Source organism: Centroberyx affinis, unplaced genomic scaffold (assembly GCF_046629955.1).
Source record: "Centroberyx affinis isolate AG114_WGS23_722 - 3 ecotype Tasmania unplaced genomic scaffold, CSIRO-AGI_Caff_v1 ptg002214l_1, whole genome shotgun sequence".
In the NCBI taxonomy this organism is placed as follows: Eukaryota; Metazoa; Chordata; class Actinopteri; order Beryciformes; family Berycidae; genus Centroberyx; species Centroberyx affinis.
Genome location: NW_027280516.1, coordinates 141984 through 164423, shown reverse-complemented (window position 1 = coordinate 164423; position 22440 = coordinate 141984). Strand labels below are relative to the sequence as shown.

Sequence of the window (22440 nt, the reverse complement as noted above, 5' to 3'; positions counted from 1 at the left end):
ATGTCAATATTCCATCTCACACATTTGACAACCGAGCAAATTCAATTGGACTGACTCCGCCTTGCTCGTGCGGGACTTGTCCACAGGCTTCCCATACTACAGCCTGCCTGTCTGCCTGCCTGCTGCTCTCTGCCGGAGTGAGCTATCTCCACATTCCCCAATCACTCACCCTCATCACCAGTGAGGAGCACAGTTTGACGCACAGGACCGGCAGGCAGGACTCTTACCGGGAGTGCGTGCCCACCGAGCAACATGTTCCCAGCGTGGAGACGGGGAAGGCGCACCGGGGGCTCGATGGTGCCGCCGCGGACCATGGTCGGGGTTACAGCTGGACAGGTTGGACAGGTTGGACAGGTGTGGGTCTCCTGTTGGATTCTGGTGTTGGCGACGTGCATCCTCGGCGCTCAGGCTCAAGGTAGGCTGCGCAACTCCGTTTTTTGCCCATGTAACCTACTGTACTGTTGTTGGATGCGACCATAGAAGCGCACTGGAAACTCAGTGATCGCCAGTGATGTAGTGGCACATTAAAAAGCTAAACTAGGAAGTCACAGGCTAGTTAGGTCATTATGAGGCAAACAACCACCACTATTAAAAAAAACAACAGTTATATGTTCAAAAAAGCATCAATTTATGCTTTCTTTCTAAAGATCTTATCCCCATATAGCCTAAGTTAGATCAGTTGATACCACTCACTATGAATTAGCCCCATACAGTTTTATGTCAATCATAGATAAACTATTCCGCAAAGAAACAAGGTAAACTGAGGTAGGTGGGTTTCTGGCGGTAACCACAGGGACTCTACGTGCTCCGTCCCCACAGGGAGATTGGACATGCATCATTTTACACAGCCTGCGCAATTTACAAATGGCAGTCACATTTTGTTTTAATGAGCCTATATTGTTTGGTTGTCATGATCCTGGGCAATTTGGTAAAGTTCAAATGGTCGCTCGCCCTAACGAAAAATCGCTGTAATAATCCTATAATCTTCCTCTAAAGAGTTATAGTGTGTCTGATGTGCTCAGTATTGAATTTATAGCGACCTTAATGACATCTCCCATGGTAACGCTGTAATATTTCTATAATAGCTACTCCTACCAGGATTTATAGTTTTTCTGTGATATTTGTATGATAGGCTGTGTATTATGATTATTATGATTACCCTAGTTCTTTTCTGTAAGGGCCCAATCGTCTTTACTTCCCTCGCGGTCAGGAAAAAATATTTTCCTTCTATTTCTAGTGAAATCTAGTGAAAGGAACAGCGTCATTTTTATGGGAGAAACCTATAAATCGATTTGCCCCTTGTACATTGAACCGCCCTTCTGCCCATTACAGTGGGCTACCTTCATATCAGAAAATTTTAAATTGTATAAATTTGGCTATAGCTACAATGAATCAGAGACATTATGAAGCCTTAGGCATATACAGTATGTCTAGTATGTAGGCTTTTGCCTTGTCACTTCCAGACTGTAGGAAATTCATCTGCATGTTACAAATGAATGAATAAATCACAACAAAGATTTTTCATTCTGGACCAATCATGTCCAGCATAACCTGAGATATGTGGATAAAATGTGTCCATGTGAACTACACTAATCACACAATTACTGTGAAATTGGTATGACTTGTCACTTGTCATCTGAGTGTAGATGACCTGTGCCTCTTGCCCAGCGGGAAGGTAATGAATTATAGTAGCTGCTAGAGAGAAAGAAAGCCAGAGAGAGCCCGAGTCTTTCCCCACCTCCATATTTCACAATTATAAAAGTAAAATTGTCGATTTTCATGTGAGAGAACTGCAGGTAAGTTGATAAAGGACAAATTATATTGTGTGGGCTATGTCCTCATCATAATGGCTCTTCCAGCAATTTTGATGTACATTCACATTCATTGGCACTGAACCTTAAATTCCAGCTGAAGCTTCAGAATTCTGCCACAGGTTCATGCTTCCTATTACAGAGGGGAGTAAAGAACAGCAAAAGATTGAGGCATGTCTGACATACGAATCCTTGAGGAATTCACTTCAATAGGCCTCAAAGGAGAAAAAAAACAACAAAAACTGGCATTAGTAGTTCTTTCATAGGAGTAGTGGCTTTACTGTGCACTCTCCATCTTATAATCACAATGCTCAGTGCACCAAAGTGCTAAAAGCAGCATAATCCCTTTGCTTGTTTGTCTTTGAACAGGTCGCATTGAGCTCTAAAGTGCTCCCAACCTTATCTGAAAAGAGTCTCAGGCGTCTCTTATTATGCAGCGCACAGTTCCGCTAGCTCTTATTACCATCCTGCTCCCGAGCTAACATGCCTGGAGTCTGTGAGGATCTGTTGAGCGCTTCTGGGCTACTTCACAGGGCTTTACCTTTCCTCCCCAAACAGACCTCTTTCTCATCCTTGCAGTTGGTATTCAAGGCCCCTTGAATGTTCCCGGCTGCGCATTAGCATTGGTGAGAGATTCGCTCCTCTGTCTGCTTGCTCTTTCAATTGAGAAGGACCTCCTCTATGGCCCACAATCACTGCTTTAGGCTCTTAGTGGGGACACAGTTGCAGTCCTTGCAGGGGGTGGTCTCACCAGCCAGAGAGGTCTTGTTCTTCTGAAGTAGGAAGCAGATTTCATCCCCATGGGGCGTCCTTGTTTGCAAATGACTGGCAGTGCGGCTGTGCCTATGCATAAAGTCAGAGATGCTCTAGTCATTCCCTGAGAGTAAAGGAGCTCTGAGTATTCCATAAATTAGGCAACGCACAGGCACAAGAGGCCCCTGGGGAGCCAGAGGTGGCATGTACTTGTTTTTCAGCAGGTTCCCAGTGCTGCTCCCGCTGTGTTTAATAGTGCTGGCTTCTCGAATGCACACGAGGATACCTGATAGAGTCCACAGGGAAACCTTTCTCCTGCCACAGGCTGCTCTCAGCAGGCCATTTTAAGACTCATTTAGACCCCTCATCGAAATACCAAGTAAATAGGCGTGAGGTTTTGTTTTCCTTTACCTCTCAGCAGTCTCTACCACCCCACCCCTCCTCAAAGCCGCCTCCTCTACTGAAATCTAGCCCTGTGTGTATGTGTGTGGTGTGTGTGCATGTGTTTCTGTGGGTATGTTTTTCTGTGTGTCTGTGTGTGTGTGCTTGCTGGCGCTTGTGTTTCTGTCTATTGAGCTTTAATCTAGATAGCAGCATTGACATTCTGCCAACCGACGGCCGCTATAATTTTCTGGACGTACGTTATTATGCCGCTTGACAGCTGTCAGCCATTTCCAAATCTTTAAATCTTATGATAATCCACCATGCTTACAAAAAGGCATTTGTTTAAAACACTCTGAATCCTTGTGTGATTAAAACTCCCTGGTCTGATGCAGGCACAAGATAATAATTCATCCATTCTGCATCAATGACGCACACACGCAAACACATATACACACCCATCCACAGAAAAATAGAAAAATCAATGTGTACAAGATTACAGAACTCCATCAAGCAAAATATAATACAATTTCAACAAAACAAAAGGCATATCCCCTAGTTCCAACAAAGACTGATGACAAACCCAATCCACTGTGCCCACACATGCAACATACTGTCTAAAATAAAGGAAAGCTTAATCTGTTTTGCATGTAGCCCCACAGACACAGACCCACATGCCCACACTGATGCCTTATTGCCCTCAGGCGTCAGAATTTAGCCGTGATGTTAAATCCTGAGCAGTGGAGGTGATGAAATACTTGCGTTCTCCACCACTTAAAGCAGTTTGATAAGATCACAAGTCCCATATGGGCCGCAGTGACGCGAGAGTGGGATTGCTGTAACCTCGGAGCTGCCATACCATAATTACACACAGTGCATATTTATGGCATATTTATCTCCCTGTTTGGTGACATGTATTTAATTAAACATGTTTACTGCTCCGGAGAGCCAACAGATGTCTGCTGAAATTTGGACTAAATGCTTGTTTTCTTCACAGCGCCGCTCGTGCCCAGAAAGACCAGCTAGTGGCTTGCACAGCCTCAGGTGAAACAGGGTGGCAGCCTGACTTCCAAATCAGACTCCTTGTGTCTCTTCGGTGCCTGCCTCCCATGTCTGGCTGGTTGGCTGCCTTTCTCTGGCTGCCAATGCTGCTGCTGTCTACACATTAAGGTTGTCACGATACTAGAATTTCTAACTTTGATACAATACCCAGGAAAATATCGATATAAGATACCATTTTCGATACCACAGGGGGAAAAAATGAATTTTCAATCTTTTTTTTTAAATATTATTTTCATGTTAAAATATAATTTTAAGATGAAAACAATATTTTAAAGTTGTCTGAGATCAAACAACACATTTTTGATTGACAGGTGTCGATCGCCGTCATGATTTGCTCTTTTTTAGGGGGGAGGGGAGTGAGCTTATACTGCACAAGCATGTGAAACATCATATTGCCTCCTGGCCTCTGCAGCAGAGACTGTAAGCAACTAAGCAAAAAACACACACAGAGACCCAAACTAGTCCCTTAATATCCGACAACGCAGGGGGAAATCCCGGTGCAAACGAGACAGATGGACGGACAGACAGACAGACGCTTCTCCATAACGTAGGCCCAATAAAACTCATTCAAAACTTTGCACTTACACAGCAGATTACCCTGCTCTAGTCATCAGCCTATCAGAACACTTTTAGTTGTTGAAGCAACAGATACCCACCAATGATAGGGAAAAATCAGCAGGGCTAGAGTTAGTGGATTATTATTGACAGAATGATTTTAATCGGACATTTCAGATGCATTGCCCGGGCCCGGTCAGAAGGCTCGACCGGGCCCGGGCAATGCATCTGAAAACCGGACAGTCCGGTTGAAAACCGGGCATCTGGCAATACAATAAAATACTTTATTGTCCCTCAAAGGGAAATTTGTTTTCACAGCTTTGCAGGCCTCACATAAATTTACAATACTACTTGATAATGTTAGCTAGCTCTGTAGCTAACGTTTGGTTTGCTAGCTAAACTAAAATGGATGATGTACAGGGTACGTTAACGTTTCTGATAAATGTTTAATGCTTCAGTGATGTTGAAACGGGAGCTTTCGCTAACCTCTCGAAATTCTTTATATAGACTGGCGTGTCGGTCCTTAAGGTGCTTCGCCAAGTTTGACGTGTTGCCCCCCTTCATCTGCACCACTCTGTAGCATTGTTTGACTGAGGAACAACCCAGCTGACTGCTACTAGAGAGAGGGGGCAGTGGGCAACGGTGCAGGGTGTGTGTGTGTGTGTGGCTTATCGAAGTATCTTATCGAAGTACTTTTGACAACCCTACTACCAGGGTTGTCAAAAATATCAATACTTCGATAAGTATCGATACTAAAAATTGAAACTGATACAGTACTCATTTGCAACAGTATCGATACCAGCAGTGCTTTCTCATAATGAAAAATCAAACATTTTATTTCTCCGTCTCCACTAGCCACACACACACACACATACACCCCACAGCCCCTCCTCTCTCTAGTAGCAGCTGGGTTGTTGCCTCAGTCAGCAAACAATGCTACAGAGTGGTGCCGACGAAGGGGGGTAACACGTCAAACTTGGCAAAGCACTGACACGCCAGTCTATATAAAGAATTTCGAGAGGTTAGCGAAAGCTCCCGTTTCAACATCACTGACGCATTAAACACTTATCATAAATGTTAATGTACCCTGCACATCATCCGTTTTAGTTTAGCTAGCTAACCAAACGTTAGCTACATAGATCCAGCTGACGTTACCACGTAGGTTTGCCAGATGCCCGATTTTCGACCGGACTGTCCGATTTTCAGATGCATTGTCCGGGCCCAGTCAGAAGGCTCGACCGGACGTTGAAATGTCCGATTAAAATCATTCTTTCAATAATAATCCACTAACTCTAGCCCTGCTGATTTTTCCCTATCATTGGTGGGTATCTGTTGCTTCAACAAGCTAAAAGTGTTCTGATAGGCTGATGACTAGAGCAGGGTAATCTGCTGTGTAAGTGCAAAGTTTTGAATGAGTTTTATCGGGCCTACGTTATGGAGAAGCGTCTGTCTGTTCGTCCGTCCATCTGTCTCGTTTGCACCGGGATTTCCCCCTGCGTTGTCGGATATTAAGGGACTAGTTTGCGTCTCTGTGTCTGTGTTTTTTGCTTAGTTGCTTACAGTCTATGCTGCAGAGGCCAGGAGGCAATATGATGTTTCACATGCTTGTGCAGTGTAAGCTCACTCCCCTCCCCCCTAAAAAAGAGCAAATCATGATGGCGATCGACACCTGTCAATCAAAAATTTGTTGTTTGATCTCAGACAACTCAGACAACTTTAAAATATAGTTTTCATCTTAAAATATAATATTAAAAATCTATTTCTATGCCTCTTAATGTGTTGTGATTTTTTTCCCAGTGGTATCGAAAATTATATCGAATATCAATATTTTCCTACTTATTGTATCGAAGTTAGAAATTCTAGTATCGTGACAACCCTACCTACTACGCATGTTTATTCATGTTGCCACAGGATGCTTTATTCACCAAGATGGAACACATCACAGCTGAATTAGAGAGAGAAAAAACAACAACTACCCTCACTGGCTCCAACCTTCAAAATAAGTGAATGAAAATGCCTGATATGTTTGCAGATTTTTTTAATGGCAATGCTCTGATTCAGAGAAGGAGGAAATAGAAGTGCTTCAAACCTGTTTAAGGGTGACAAATGGTTCTGGTCTATTGTATTGCTGAAGAACAATAGGGCTGCTGTGCTGTCAACGGTTTAGCTTCAGGAGGCCTTTAACTGGCTCAGTCGAGCAGCAAAACTGTGTTTATAGTTCATAATGGAAATGTAATCAGATTAACTTGTACCGCAGGGTTTTGGCATACACCCCTTGCCCAGTAATTGCCATTTGCCCACAGGGCTATGGTAATGGGTATTTGCATGGGGCAAAGAGTCCTATCTCTCGCCATGTGTCTGTCATGCTGCCATATTGGGCTAGCTTGTTGAAATTATGACTTACTGCAAAGGGTTTGGCCATGCTGTGCTTAGTGTTAAGCAATTATTAGTTTTATCATGTGAGTGTTTGTGTTAGGAATTACACTGACCAAAGCAAGCCTACACCTAAACCAGCATTGTTTTTTGTTACTAGTGATAGGCTTATGAAAGCAATGTGAAGTGCAACCTGTTGGTTAAGGTACAATCTCACGTTTGTGTCCTGAAGATTGATTTTTCTCTCCCACTGGTAACTTGTGACTGTCAAGCCCCTTACCTCCCACAAGGTAATATCTGTCTTACTAGGAGAAGAAGACAGTTTGGAAAGGTTATATTCAGTGGGAATGGTTACCCAAATTAGACTTTTCAATAATAAAAGTATTGACTTAGGGCTCATTTTAATCACACAGCTGAGAGAGGTTTTGTTTCCACCTCTGCTTGTTTACTGATGAGACAGAGGGAGAGGAGGGCTGCAGGGAAAAACAGACTTAAATTCTTCACATATTAATTCTCCTGGCTAAAAGTCTAATCAATCTGACACAGGACCTGCAGGCGCCTCTTCAACTATCTAGAACAAAGAGAAATGTCTCAGAGAGCAGGCCCCGAGCTGGGACAGAAATTGAAAGAGGAAATGACCTTGGATAGGGTGGGGGAGGAGAAGTGGCACTATTTGTCTAAATTGTCTAAAATGATTTTGACGAGGGAGCAAAGATGTTGTGTACGCTGCTTCATCAAAGCAGCATTCTAAGGAGCCATTTGAAAAGCCCTCAAAATGCTCTCATTACTTTCATCCAGGGAAAAGAAGGATTGCACCGAGGCAGTATTCTTGGACCATACATCTGTCTTCAAGCCCCCAAGCTGTTCCATGTAAACATTTAAACAACACAAAGGCAACTCAAGGAAAACTGCAGTGAGAAACAATGCTCTTTATAGCACAATGTGAGCTCTGAATCTCTGCTCTCATTCAGCTTGCCCCTCCTGGGGAATGGTGAGTGTATTCTTGTGTTGTGAATAAAATGGCAAAAAAAAGGCAACGAAACAGAGATATGGAGGAGAAACTAGGGGTGGGGGAAGGGTGGGGGGATAGGCTCATGTTTTTTTATATCATATTTCCCCCTCTCCTGGTGTAAAACACTGGTGGTACCAACCCATTTTTATGTACATTCAGATGAATTCACATGAATGAATTCACATCTTGACATTCTGCTCCATCCTCCACCAAACACTGCGCTGACCTCAAATCAAGCCCATCACAACCCAAGGATATATTGCCCAACCACCAGCAGTATCCTTCCCTGCAGTAAATGATGACGTGGATAGACATGCCAATATTGCTGTCTCACTCACTGCAGATATATGGGAATGGAAATATAAAAAAGTCAGCTGGACAACAAGCCCTGCAGAATACAGAATGGAAGAAGAGTCGGAATACGCCTGTTCTTTTCTGCTTCTATTCGTTCCGCTTCCGCAATGCCTACATAGCATGACAGAGTGTCATTGCTGGTTGTCATTGCAGTGTGGTAGCACCTCAATGCACACTATATCTTTGATCACTGTCCTTGCCACTAACATCAGCAGAGTGTCAGTTGGGAAGTGTCAGAAGGAGATGTGATGGGAGCTGACAGTGGTACTTTGGGCTCGTGCTCTACGGCTCATGTCACATCTGGATTCCTTTTCTGCGGCCCCTCAGCTCCAGTCATGAAAGCACTCCAGGCACGAGTCTGGAAGCATATGCTGGGATTCAACCGTTCCCTCTGCACAGGTGAAAGCCTGGACAAGGCCTTGGTAGAACACTATGTGAATGGCCTTCCTCTCATGAGGACAATTGCAGAATTTGAATGGCATAGCTAAGTGTAGTAATGGAATTTCTGTAGTGACATTTTCAAAATGTATTTTGTACTCAGTCAAAGGTTCTCATAGAAATTTCACTCGATAGTGAGGAGATATTTGACCATGATTCTCTCCACTGATAATCTTGAATCATTAAATGTTTTCTCAATTAAGTATTGATTAACATTATCTGAAGTACACTGAATCAAAACATACAGAATGAACAAAGGCCCCAGAAAAATAGGAGTGATCTGAGAGCTCAACTGCTCGAATGATACAAATTATGTAACTGTACAGTACATACAAAAATCAATACAGCCTAGCAGCTCCTATTGAAATCAGCAAAATGAGAAACTTGTGGTATTCTCCTTGCTCCTACACGCTTGTAGGATTAATAGATACAGGGCCTTGGAGAACTTGCATTTTGACAATGAAGCATGAATCCGCCAATATATTCAGTCCACCATGTGTTTCTGCCTGGAATGATTTAGGATCTGTTTGAGAGAGCTCCTCAGAGGTTAAACGGAAAGTCTGTGGTGCATTGCACCTCTCAAAGCAACCAATACTGACAAGGATAAAAGAGATCCTGTGCAGAAACATTTGCCTATTTATTTTCATTTCAAAGGCAGCTTGAAAGAGGAATCCAATAAAAGTGCCTTTATTGCTTTAATGCATTTTATCAGATGCACAAACACGCACATGGTAAAAGTGTGCGTGTACACTCATAAGCAAACAAACTTTCTCTGTGTAACTCACTATCATGCACACATGCACACACACACACACACAGATTGTTTCGTTATCTCTAAATGGAGCTTTCTCAAAAGACCAAACCAGTATTTGAATACTGTTTTCGGCACAACTACTGAAAGTGGGGCACAGCCATGGTGTCCCGTGTGAATAGACAAAATCAGAATCAGCCTTTTCAGTATGAAGCGTCATGTTCTCATGGTCCTCTGTGCACAACACTTTCCAATTTAACCTGTCTCCCTGCCATATTGCAGTCGGTGCCAGCCATAGAAAGGCAGTGGAAAAGGGAAACAGAGAGAGAAATACGAATGGGGCCATGGACGGTTGAGAGGCAGGGAGGGGGGAGAGGGGTGGGGGGTGGGGGTGGGGGTGGTGAGTATTGATGGAGGAAAGAAAGGAGAGCGCTGCATCAGTGGGGTAGAGATTGCTGTGGTGTACAGTAGCACAAATCCCAAATTCTGTGCAGATCCGACGGTAGCTAGGAAACAGCTGACAGTAAAATGGGGGGATCAAAGGGATTAGTGTGCCCAGTTTGAGCCCAAAACAGTAACCCTTCCACCTCTCCCACTGCCAGCCTTTCTCTACATTCACCTCGCTGTTTCAACTCTGTGTCAGGCCTGTTAGACACAACCCCGTCTCAAGTTTCCCTCCCCTGAGTGTTATTGTTTTATTTGGACACTCTTTTACACACTCTTTAGCTTTATGTACTTCTACAAAGACAAGCAATGTGCACAAAAAGGTCACAATTTCAATTTAAGAAGTGAGGGAGGGAGAGTGGGGGAAAATACACACACTTACAGACATACACACACACACACACTCACACACATACAAATGCCCACACACAAGTAATCCAGACAAAACAAAGACATTGCGTCTGAGGGAAGAGGATGCACATGTCAGATGCAATCAGCGCTGCCTTTTGTGATCTGAGTGAGATTTCCTGTCACCGGGGCCCGAGACGCAGCCTGTTTAATTCTGCAGGGGACTGCCATGTCCCGAATGCCTCGGTCACTGTCTCCTCTTCTCCTTGTCTCAGAGCCAGAGAGACGTACCTAGAGAAAGGGACCCGCATGTCCCGTGGCGGTGCCGTGTACTGTACTGTACCAGGAGTCCTTCTGACAATGATGGCCTGCTGTCTCCATGCTGAAGACGGCGAGGACATGTGAACACACTCCAGGCTGACACAAAGCTTTACACAAGAGAGTAAAGCCAAACCACATCATCGTCACACGTGACACACATATGATGCCTCCAAATTGATGTGTGATGCCTGGCAAAAGCAAGAGCATTATGGCTACTTGTTCTCCGTGTGAGGAATCTTCAAATATGGACGCACGATGGCTGCGGCTGCTTTGATTTGTGTTGCTGTTGCAGAGGCCTTAGGCTGAATTTTAGTGTCATTTCCCTCAAAGCTTGTGCAAATTGCTGGTCAAGCTATTTTAATTTGCAAGTGGGGGCCTTTCAAGGAATTATTTCCTTGTTCTGTGAAAGGAAATTATTGAGAACACATTTTATTGTAGCAATGCTGGACATGTTCTCTGCCTGTGGGGACAGCAGAAATGGGAGAGTCAGTGGGATTATATCACTTTAATGAAGTTGCTCTGGCTAATGTTTAATTTCATGAAATTCAATTAAAAAGCTTTAATTCCATTTCTGTAATCACTCTAGGGGGCGACGTCATTAGATGATATGGAAGGAAGTGTGAGGAGAAATGATCCGTGTGGAAATATGTTCTTGTGATGCATGTTGTGTGTACTACGTTTGCGGATGAGTGTCCTTCAAAAGATTCACAGTGAATTTTCTAGCTCAGTAAGGAGAGAAAACCTGCCACTGAGAACATAATTATCAGGTAAAGGAACAGAGTGGAATAAGGACTCTGTGTGGGGATAATGGAAGTGACAGGGTTCGTATGGTATACAAAGAAAGTACAGCTGTTACATCTCGACGATGGATATGGTGTGATGATACAAACATCACTTTACCACAACAATTTCTTTTCCCCCTCTGTCTCTCTCTGCGGGTCTGAGACATGATGCTCTGACTGGGTTTATTGGGGAAGCTCATCCTATGGCTATATAAAGGTGGACCCCCCACTTCTCTTGCCTCACAGCGTTCAACGGAAATAGTGACGGAGAGAAAAAGAGAGAAGATAAAAGACATGTACCTCACCAGCAAACACAGTAGTCAGACTGCAGAGCTGACATATGCAAACTCAAAGGGTGGTGGTGTTTAAAAGCTTTAATCACACCACTGCTCTGAGCCCAATGTGGCGTTGCACTCTGCATCATTGAAAGCTTGTTTTATTAATGTTGTCCAGAGTGAAGTAAGGGGGGTGCATTGTGCACTTGATTTAAAGCAGGGTGGAGCGGAAACAATGGCCATGAAAAAAACATGGCAAGGCTGTGAGAAACAGCCCACTTCCATTACTTTAGAGGGCACAGTGCCCACAAGCGTGTATTAGAAAGTGGATGTACAGTAGAGAGACACATTTACACGTCAGATACACTTGTATTTCTAATTCTATAAAGACAGTCTTTATATGACAACACATACAGTCATATCAGTGTTCATAGAAGCGTGGATTTTTCCCGGATATCAGTAATAGAGAAAGACTTGGCTCTGGTACTCCGAGTGACACTGTAGAATTAGTTCATCATTTGCTTTATGTGACACATACGAGCCAATCAAGGCAGAGTGTGCTCTCTTTGAGCGAGCGGGCGAAGTTAAATCTCGTGTGAGTCTGATGCCTAATTGCTCTCATTAACAGCCGGCGTTCACACCAGTTATTCTGCGCAATTAACCGGCTGCCACCAAGATGTTATGAGGCAGAATATTGTGGTGGGTCAAGGGAAAAAAAAAGATTGTAATTAATTCTCACTTAAATTAACGATTTCATATTTCAAAGGCTGTTACAATGGCATTTTTGTCTGGATTCCCTAAGGGGGCACCACTGATGATGTTTTTTGTGTGTTGTGAGGAAATGAGGAGGTGCGTGCAGTTGATGGAAATCAGAAGCCATTGTTGTTTGACAGTAGGCACCTTTGTAGTGATTGCCTGTGTTATTAATTTGTGAGATGAGAGGAGGCAGGCTCCTCCAGCCTCTGATGGTTACGCGCTGCATTAAAGAACTGCTGCTATGAATGACACTCAGGACTAATGAATATGAATACATTTATAAAAATAGGCATGGGCTCCCCTCTCAGTGCAGATTGGGAGTGACAGTCACATTGGCTGGGCATGGTTGATGAGAGAAGGAACCGCTGCCCCTGGAGATGGAGGACGTTGCAGGGATCAGACAAACAACACACACTCACACACACACACACACACACACGTACAGACTAATACCCCAGAATGACATTCAGAAAGGCTGCAGCATTTAGGAATGACGATCTTGTCATCTGGTGATCACATTTATTTATTGGACACAAACAATCTGATATGGCAGACTGCATGTCTACCTCACCCTTATGGCCCTGTACTAACAATTACTCCAATATCTATCATGGCTAATTGTTCCATTTGTGCATGATGTCACAGTGAATGCATCATTTATTACCTGTAATACCTGAGCAGGTGGGTAGCTTGAAAGTAGATTTCTCTTACTTTTGAAAATCCGCAAGTGTCATTTTGTTAGAAAGTGATTTATGCCACACAAACAACACATTTACATTTCTGCCAGCCAATTTATAGGCTATTTCCCCTGGAAACAAATGCAGTAATCTATTGTCATTAATGTGCAATTCATTACTTTCCAACCTGCTTTGGGGACTTAGAGATATGTCAATTTATCTCTCCCTGGTTGTTAGTGTGGCATTTAGGCACACAGTCATTACCTCACATGGCCATTATTAAAGAACATGAATGTTAAATTAACGGAGAGGCATTTGATAACGCTTCGAATATACAAGTGAGTAAAGCTTTTAGTCTTCCAATTTGCTATATTTAGTATTTTGTCGCTGCCATTTCAAATTTGTAGTGGAAATTATGAAACCTTTTTCCCTCTGACGTAAAACCACTTTTCAGTGAGCAATCTATAGCATGTGCAGCCCATCTAACTCATGTTCCCTAAAGGTGTTTTCCATTCTTCTATTTTTCAACATCAAAAGCCCCCGACCTCAATAAACCCACCACAGACCCATTAGAACATTTTGTATGACTGAGCGTGTTCTTTTCTTGAACACAGATGAGTGCTGCAGCGAAACAAGAATATGTAAATGAGCTCATCTGTCTCTCTCTGTAGGTGATGATTTTAATTGATTAATTGTAGATGTTTATTTGATTGGTTGCGGTTTAATAATCCAAGATGTTTTTTTTTGTCAAGCTGCTCTGCTTAGGTGTGCTTCAGTGCGTCTTCTACATTTTCCCCCCAAAAAGTGAATGTCATTTTCTTATTTTTCTCTGCCGTGCCCTAAGTTTGAAGCACAGACAGGACCAATCCCTCAAAGATTTGTGAAGGTCTTTGATTGAGATAAGTGGGATATCCATTGGCTCTGACAGACGTAACCTTGGTGAGTGTTCTCTGGCAGCCACTTGAGGAGCATGGCAGACTGCGAGAGCCGGACACCGGGCATGACTGACACCATGGTGCTAACCTTGAGCCAGGTTCCTGTAGAGCAGTGGCTCAGTATTTAAGGCCCAGAGAAAACCCATTGAGCATCTGATTTAATTGGGTTAGACTGCGCCCATGGATGCGAGCCATCAAACTGAACTAATTAACAGTTGAAACAACCTTCAAAGCTGCAGACAACAGTGTGTTAGCAGCATAGCAGCAGCCCCCCCACCCACCCCCCATCTCTCCTGCCCCCCCCCCCACCACCATTTTCTGGTGTCTTTGCTATGCTACTCACTTCATCTATTATATGCTTGAACAACACTTAATAATCTTTTCTCACCGACCGAATCTAGGTTGGAAGTACCTACCCATGAAACAGTTCTGACCAAAATTGGTGCGGCACAAAGGAAGAAAGATAAAAGCATTACATGTTCCCGCTGAAAAAAAACATGTTGGTTTGTGGGGCTTGGTCCTAGAAAGAGAGAGAAAGAGCAGATAATAGCAAACTTTAGCCGCAAGAGCAATGCCCATCATCGCTTTCTAGGGTTGCCAGTGAAGACTCTGCTTAATGGAATGACGCATTTATTTGTTGATGCTTTTTGACTTATAGTAGCATAAATCAGAAACGGAGGAAAAATGTACTCAAAAGGAGAGACTCATCAAATTCTGTCAGATTTGAACGGAGCCGCAGGGATTCTGTTCGATTTCCTCCTGATTCAGCAAGGCCGCCATTTTTTTTTTTTCTTCCGAGGAGGAGGGCTTGATGTAAGCTGCTGCTGAGGGTCAGGGGCCAATTCAGCGTTATTGAATAATAAATAAATAGAAATGTGTCCCAGCTCTAACTGATCCCTGTTGTTTCTTCTCCTCTCTCTTCCCCCCGGCAGACAGACAGCAGCTGGGGCCTTGTATTTGCTGTAATGGCCTGTATATATGCAGGGTTTCATATTTCAATCACCGCCACGGTAGCTGAAATTGGTGGTTTAAGATGAAGTTGGAATTGGAAAGTGGCTATCGTGTCTGCATGAGGAAACACATTTGAATCCCGGTGGAGAAGGTGCTTGGCTGCCACATCTGAAACCCACGTTGACAAGTCCTTGGGAGTGGAGTCTAGGTTAGAGCTACAAGTGCTGCGCCGTGTTTCAAGCCTTAGCCAAATGATTTTCCAGCTGGGGTCGCATCAGGGACATGAGATTTGAGGAAGTATTTCATAATAGCCCCTTAATCAATGATTCATCACTGGAAATATTAATGAGCCATAAATGATGTATTGGACTCTGATGAGGTAGATCTACAATCACATTGTTAAATGTCACTGGGCTGTTCGTTCGTGGTAATAAGGTATTTGTAATAATTAATGTTTTGTGTTATTTGGCTATAAATTCTCTATTGACAATGACAATGCTGGTGCAGATTCATTTGCCTTTTGTAGTTCTTAGTGGTTCTTAAGCCGTTGAAAATGAGTTTAGGAGTTTCACCTTTCATTTCTTGCCGTCACTTACTTATTTCTCTTACTCACACACACTCTCTTCTCTCTGCTACATTAACTGAATATTCATTATGTGGCTAATAGTGGTTCCTTTGAAGAGGAATGATCATATTTCATTTTCTCGCCTGAGAAAGAACAAGTCAGTGAGGAGAGGGTGTAACAGAGGAGTGTATGGGAAAGATAAAGGGGGGAGAGAGAGAGAATTAGATAAAGCGATGAATAGAGCGGCAGAGGGGAATGGAGGTTAGGCAGAGCGAGGGAGGGGTGGAGGGAGGGGGGGGTTGAGATGAGTCTCCAGATTACAATATGATTACATCTCAGTCTATTTGGCTGATAGGATTGATTGACCTGCACCTGTGTCTCCACAACTCCTCTATCTCGCAAAGCCAGTACAGTGTACGAGGCCGCATTGTTCTCTCTCCCACATCGTTCCTCCCCATCTTGGAAGAGAGTCTTCTTTTCTACTTTTTCCTTTTACCCGTAGCAAGAGGGGATCAGATTATAAGAAAAAACTCAACCAGTGGCCGCAGCGGTATTTCTTCGCTCCAACAGGCTCTGAGCTGCAGTCCCTGGCTGCGTTTATCGCTTTATCGATTACCATCACAAGGCAGTAATTTGCCAGGACTTGCAGGGACATGATTAAAGATCCGCAAGCGATGCATGGTGGCTGAAGTTGGTGCCGGGGTGTCATGTTGATGAACACACACTGACACATGTACACACAAACACCCTGGTAGGCAGGGAACACTCAGGGGAGGAGGAGAGGAAAGGGGAGGAGGGGGGGTGCACTTCCGTCATGGACATCAATGGCTCTAAATCTCCTGAGCTAACCTTTTAATACTCTCAGATCCTTATGGCTGGCTGGATAATTGATTGTGTTTGGTCTAATGGGATTAAGAGGCAGTAGTGGCCTTGGGCTGGACACGGTGGTGGTGGCAGCATCGGTAGTAGTGGATTGGAAGATGGAGAAGTAGATAGAAGCGCAGAGTGAATGGAGTGTGGATTGAATTAAGAGAGAGGTGTGTGTGGGTGTGTGTGTGTGTGAGAGAGAGAGAGACAGAGAGAGAGAGAGAGAGAGAGAGAGAGAGAGAGGGGCATGGGGAGACAGGAATAGAGACAGAGAGAAGTAGCATATTTGAAAAGACAGAGCAGAGAGGGTAAGAACAGGGTGGAGAGATTGCTGCAGGTCTGCTTCTCAGTCCATCCCTAATTAGCTGTATGAGAAAGCCAGAGAGCTGATGGTATCCCCATGTGAAAAGCTTGTTAGCGTAAGAGATGCTATCTGCCGGCTATTGGTTTTGGCTGTGCTTTGCTCGCTGGGTGAGTCACTGGGTCTGCGGTGTGCAGCGAGATGAAAGCGGCGGGGAAACGAGAGCCAAGGTGGTGAGGCCCATCCCCCTCTTATCACCAGGGATAAAGCCTGTCCCATCCCAACTTATCAACAGCCGCCGTGCTTTAGCTTCATCCCTTACACCGGAGCTTGTGTGAATGTGTCTGTCTGCTAGCCCCCCTTTCTACTCTGAATTATTTTTAACTTCCCACTTCACTTGGGACAAGATAAAAGCAGAAGTTTGTGTGGGAGAGTAGTGAGGGATGAGGCTGTGGTTAGTCAATTTTTTGCTGGGGTTTTTTTCCGACTGCTTGTCGCTCCGTATATTCCAGCCCTGTGTCTGGAATCCCTCGTCTCTGCATGCCATGCGTGGCTCCATCATGGGCATATACACAACACAGAACTGTCACCACCAGAGCCACTTTTTCAGTAGCGTTATATTGCCCCCCTCCTCTTTCTACACATACCCCCCCTCCATGTTCTATACGGCCCAGGCAGAGCCCCATAGTATGAGGGTTAACAGGATCTGTCATTGCTGGATCACTGGCTCTATTCATAAGCCCAGCCAGCCAGATCATGCCACAGATCCGGGTTTTGTCTCCAGTGAATAGGGAGGCTGCTGCAGCCCACCAGCCTTTTATATTGGGAGACTTTTTCACTGGGGCTCAGAATATGCCAGGTCAGGATAACTGTTGCCATTTTGGTGGGCGGCGGGAGGCATTTTGCCAGTTTCCTGCGGTGAGAGTAGGGAAGCTGAAATGTGGAGTTGTTTTTTTTGTTTTTTTTGTCTATCTGCGGGAGTGAGACTGCTGGATGGGGAAAGGTGGACGAGAGAAAGAGAGAGAGAGGAAGAAAGAGAGAACACAATGGAGAAAGGGGGGGGGGGGGGGCGATGGTGCATCCGGTGTGTCTAGAGTATGTCTGAATGTGTCTGTTTACTCTGGTGGGAATATGAGAGCGGATGGGGGACTGTGTAGTGCATGAAAAATCACCCTGTGTGTTTACAAGCTAGAGAAAATGTGTCACTCTGACCCGGCTGTCTGCCTATTGCTGTCGGGGAGACGACAGGTGAGGGGTTGCTATGGTTACCTGGAGTAGGGGTAGGGGTTGGGATTAGTGCTTTTGTATGACGGCCTCAAAATTTTACAATTACAACTTTTTTTTTTTCACACCTCACATGTAGTTTTGTTAGGTGGTGGGTGATAGTGTGGCGCCATATGGGTGCAGCAGGTGTTACTAGTAGCTGAGCGCCAGTCTGTGCACATAGTGTGTGGCAGAAAGAGCTATCAGTCAGTCCCTTTCTCAGTCCATGGAGAGTTCCCAGAGAGCTGTGTTGTCCCTAGAAGGGCCAGATGCTGCCTTGGTTTGCTCTGCTGCCCTCTTTCCTCTCTTCCCCCGTTCCCAGGCCCACATCAAACACACACAGCCCATTTCCCCCCGCAGCTCTAAATCTCTTTAATTCCATCATCTGTTGCCCATTGAGGGTAGCAATTTTGTCTTTACGCAGCGTTTTAGTGTGTCATTAAAAATTCTGTGAGGTTGGTGGCCAGGCCCTGTAGCGGAGAGGTGGCCAGTCCTCTGTCTGTGTCTCTGTGTCTAACCTCTGTGCTGCCTTCCTCTCGGGACACATCCAGCCATAAAGATAGTGTTTGAACAGCTCGGCCTGGACACACAGAGAATACATTACAGATCCCCTGCCTGTCGAGCTCAGCTAGGCACACTCTTCTGTCTACGTCACTCACATATTTTGATAACCGCTGAGGCCACACTATGGTGTTGGAAGGAGCTGCCTGAGTAGTTACTGAGTAGTTATTTTCCTGCAGTTAACAGTCGTCTGCATGTAGCAGTGAGTCACTGTTCAATATCTGGCAACCGTATGAGATATGACCTTAACCAACATCTGGAGAGAAAGGTTATAAGAGCTGCTGCATGGTTTTTATAGACGCAAGTTTTATGTAATTTCCAGCAATTTTGCCATTACTTTTACGGTGATTGGAGGCTGGCTGTGCTCACTTAATGACTTCCCTATCTCCCAGATGGAGAGCAACACCCACACTCAAAACAATGACAACACAATGACTTGCAAAATTATTCAGTCCCACAGAATTAAACCAATATGAATTGTTTATGCAACACCACTTTAGACTAACCTGAAGCTGCTTGAGCTTAATAAGTAAGCGGTTTTTGCCCTGTTATGTGTCGGGGGTCTCCTAGGGTTGTGCTTCACTGGTCCAGTCCTGCTAATGGGGGTTGAGTGAACTGGTGTTGGCCCTCTGCCACTCTGTCCAGCCACTCTACTCCTCCAGGGTGAGAGAGAGGTTATGTCCTTAGCAGACCTGACATTGACACTAAGAGAGATTGGCCTGTCTTAATCAGTGGAGTGCCTTGCAGCAGCAGGGAGTCCCCACGCCCGGTGCAGACCTGACCTGTCCTACTGCCCTGCTGTCCGGCTCTCCTCCTCGATCCTAGCCTAATCAGCAGGAGAGGAGGATGTTTTGACATTTTTTCTTGCCAAGGTCCTCCAAATAAACTTTTACTTCCAGAGACACCCAAATAGACATAGCTGGAGGCTACTATCTGATAACAATTCTGCTGTTTTTCTTTAAGATTTGATATAGCTGGAATTTTCTACCCCCCAAAAAGAATTCTTTATTTGCTGGAGGCCACTTGAGAGTCTTTCTGAACTGCTATCCTATAGTCTTGTCCAGATTGCACATGCTCCTTACTAGGGTCACCATGACCAAATGCAAGATCAGTGTCAAGTGTCCCTGGAAGGAACATCACAACCCAAGCACACAACAGCAAGTGAGTCACAGCACATAGACTGGGACCATGAGAAACTAAAAAAATGAATCACTGCTTTTATCTGTAGCATTATGTGAATCATTCCCTCCCTGTCAGTGTGTATGTTTAGGCATCTGCTGTTTGTCATACATGTTTATCGTCCTATATTTACCAGGATAGATACAGCATGTCCTATATCGCATAGAATTTCTACCAGAATCTAATACGACAGAGAAGATGTTTATTGTTGAGAACAGAGAACCTCCATTCATCTGTTTGATGAGATTATTATCAGCAAATATTTCCTCTGTACCTATTTACTCTGGTATCTCATTGGCAGCGGCATGTTTCCCATCTGGGAGTGTTTTTCACCCGGTATCTCACGGACAAAGATAAACACTGGTGTTGTTTGCCGGTGAGCCGATGTCAACACCAGTGATGTCACTGATACCCATTGTAACAAACAACATCACGAAACAATGATACGGGATTAGCTGGCCACGCAGCGCTCAGGGACGGCCCAAGGGTAGCAGAATGATACGGGCCCGTATAATCAGCCCTGTTTAGCGCACCTCACTGACAGCTGTCTGTCCAAATGTCATCCCTTGAGATGATCCGTAATCCAAGGATCCCTGGCACCTCAAACATACAACAACAGCGACAGTAAGGAGAGCAGCGGCAATCTCTATCTGTGCGTATGTGCCCCCCCCTCCTCCTCCCCTCTCTCTCTCTCTGCCTTTCTCTCTCTCTCTCTCTCTCTCGCTCTGAAAATGCTAGGTGGTGGATTATTCCCGGTATGGCAGATCATCCCTAGCCCTCCCACCCCCACCTCAACCCCCACCCACCTACCCCCAAGAGGTGGATTAGAGGCCTGGTAATCTGACTGTGTGTGGTGACACTTGTCAACCATGGGGTGTCTGGAGAGAGGAGTCCCTGGGTGAATTAGAAGTGCCTGGGTAATCCAGGCTATACAGCCCCAAACGCCCTCACTCCATCCCCAGCCCTACTCTCTCACACACGCACACAGACAGATTCACACAAGAGGACCCAGACTCGCTGTACTGTACACATGCACATGCACAGACATACACGTACACAGGCCCGTGGGCCTCCTTGACATTACCTCTCTGACATTACCTCCTCAGCACAAGCCCAGCCTGGGATTCCTGTCACATCCTTCCATGGGCAAGACTCACATTTTCATTACGGTGGACCCAGTGGCGCTGCACAACCTTTTCTCCTCTCTTCCTCTCCTCCTCTCCTCCTCATCATGTCGATCATCACGACGCTGTCACTCTGGATCTGTCTCTGAACTAAGCTGTCTCTGAGCTAAGATCCAGACACACTTGAGAGACCCAGGCAGACTACTAACCCAGACGCTTCTCCCTTGAAGTTGTACCAATATTTCACTCCTCTCTGCCTCTCGACACTTCCCAAAGTTTTTTTTTTTCTTTTCCCGGATTTCTTTTTCTTTTTTTTTACTGATCTAATTTGCAATATTTCCACATATTAGATGAAGCCTGTACATGCGGAACAGAGTACACATGGCCGGGGAATTGAGAAGTGCAAATAATTCCCTCATGTGGAAAGGCTGCAATTAACTGGGGATGTCAGCCTTTGTAAAATATAATTGAGTTCAGGACAAAATGAACGTCTCTAATCCGGCCGACAGAGCACTGTCAATCAGCGTTCCTCGCATCCCCAAAACCAACTGTCATGCTTGTTTATGTCTCTCTCTCTCTGCTGATTTTTTGGACACTAATGCTCTGGCAGCTGCCTCTCTTTGCCGCGTGGGTGACTGGGTGAGCTTGTGCACCCCTGGTGGGACTAGGATGCTGCGCTATAGGGAGTGGATGGACATCTGTTTTCTCTGGTTGGGCTGGAGATAAACGTGCAGGCATGGTGTCACACACCTGTATGACTGGAGCAAGATATTCCCTGTTGCTGAGCATAAAAATCCTCTCTTGATGTGCTGAATGATAGCAACAGGAGACCTAGCTATTAGCATAGCATGACTTCACCCCAATTCTAAGGGTCAATGGCAATCAGCCCCTCACCTGTCTTTCTAGTCAATAGGCCCGTTCCTCTCCCTCAGATGTGTGAATTACCCCTCTCCACCGTTGCCTCCCTGTGCCAAGCATCTTCAAGACATCCTCCTGGAAATGTCAACCATTAACGCCGCTCAAATATCGCCTGTCATGGCGAAGAGATGAGTGTCGACCTTAAAGTGGCGGGATAAATGAGTCCACTTACAGAACAATCGTTTTTTTGTCCTCTCTAATTTCTATCCATCTGTCTCTCCAACAGCAGCGGCTTGCTTCAGGCTCGAATCAACCTTTCTCTAATCAGGCCTTTCTCTAATCAACCTCCTCTGACTGAGAGGTAAAGGGCCGGGGTCACATCAGACACTTCAACGTCACTCTGTGTCTCTGCCTGGTGTGTGTCTCGCAGGTCACTTTTTATGTGTCTAGTGATCGCCTTGTAAGGGGCTCCTCCGGTGATCCCCACAGGATGTACACAGGCTCCCAGCAGGCTCCCATGGAAATGGATTAATTACAGGGCGGCTGACAAATGGCTGCCCACAGTCACGGCCGGTTTGTAAACTCTTGACTAATCAGCTGAAGACAGAGGGTGGTCACTCAGCGCGACCTCATCACTGGCCTGACAGTGTGGCTGCGGCTCAAGGGCCTCTAGCCAGAGATTAATTGCGTTGAACTCTCCATGCTGTTTACCACTAACTGACGCTGTCATTTCGGCCTGACAG

At 45.0% G+C, this 22440-nt stretch overlaps 1 protein-coding gene across 1 annotated transcript in view; it reads left to right on the top strand.

Annotated features, from left to right (window-relative positions):
• The first annotated feature begins 252 nt into the window (after positions 1 to 252).
• LOC139655225 (protein sidekick-2-like) overlaps positions 253 to 22440 on the top strand; it is an 85214-nt gene continuing 63026 nt past the window's right edge. Inside the window, exon 1 of the mRNA XM_071532570.1 lies at positions 253 to 415. Coding sequence (XP_071388671.1) covers positions 253 to 415 — 163 coding nt within the window. The remainder of the gene's footprint in view (positions 416 to 22440) is intronic.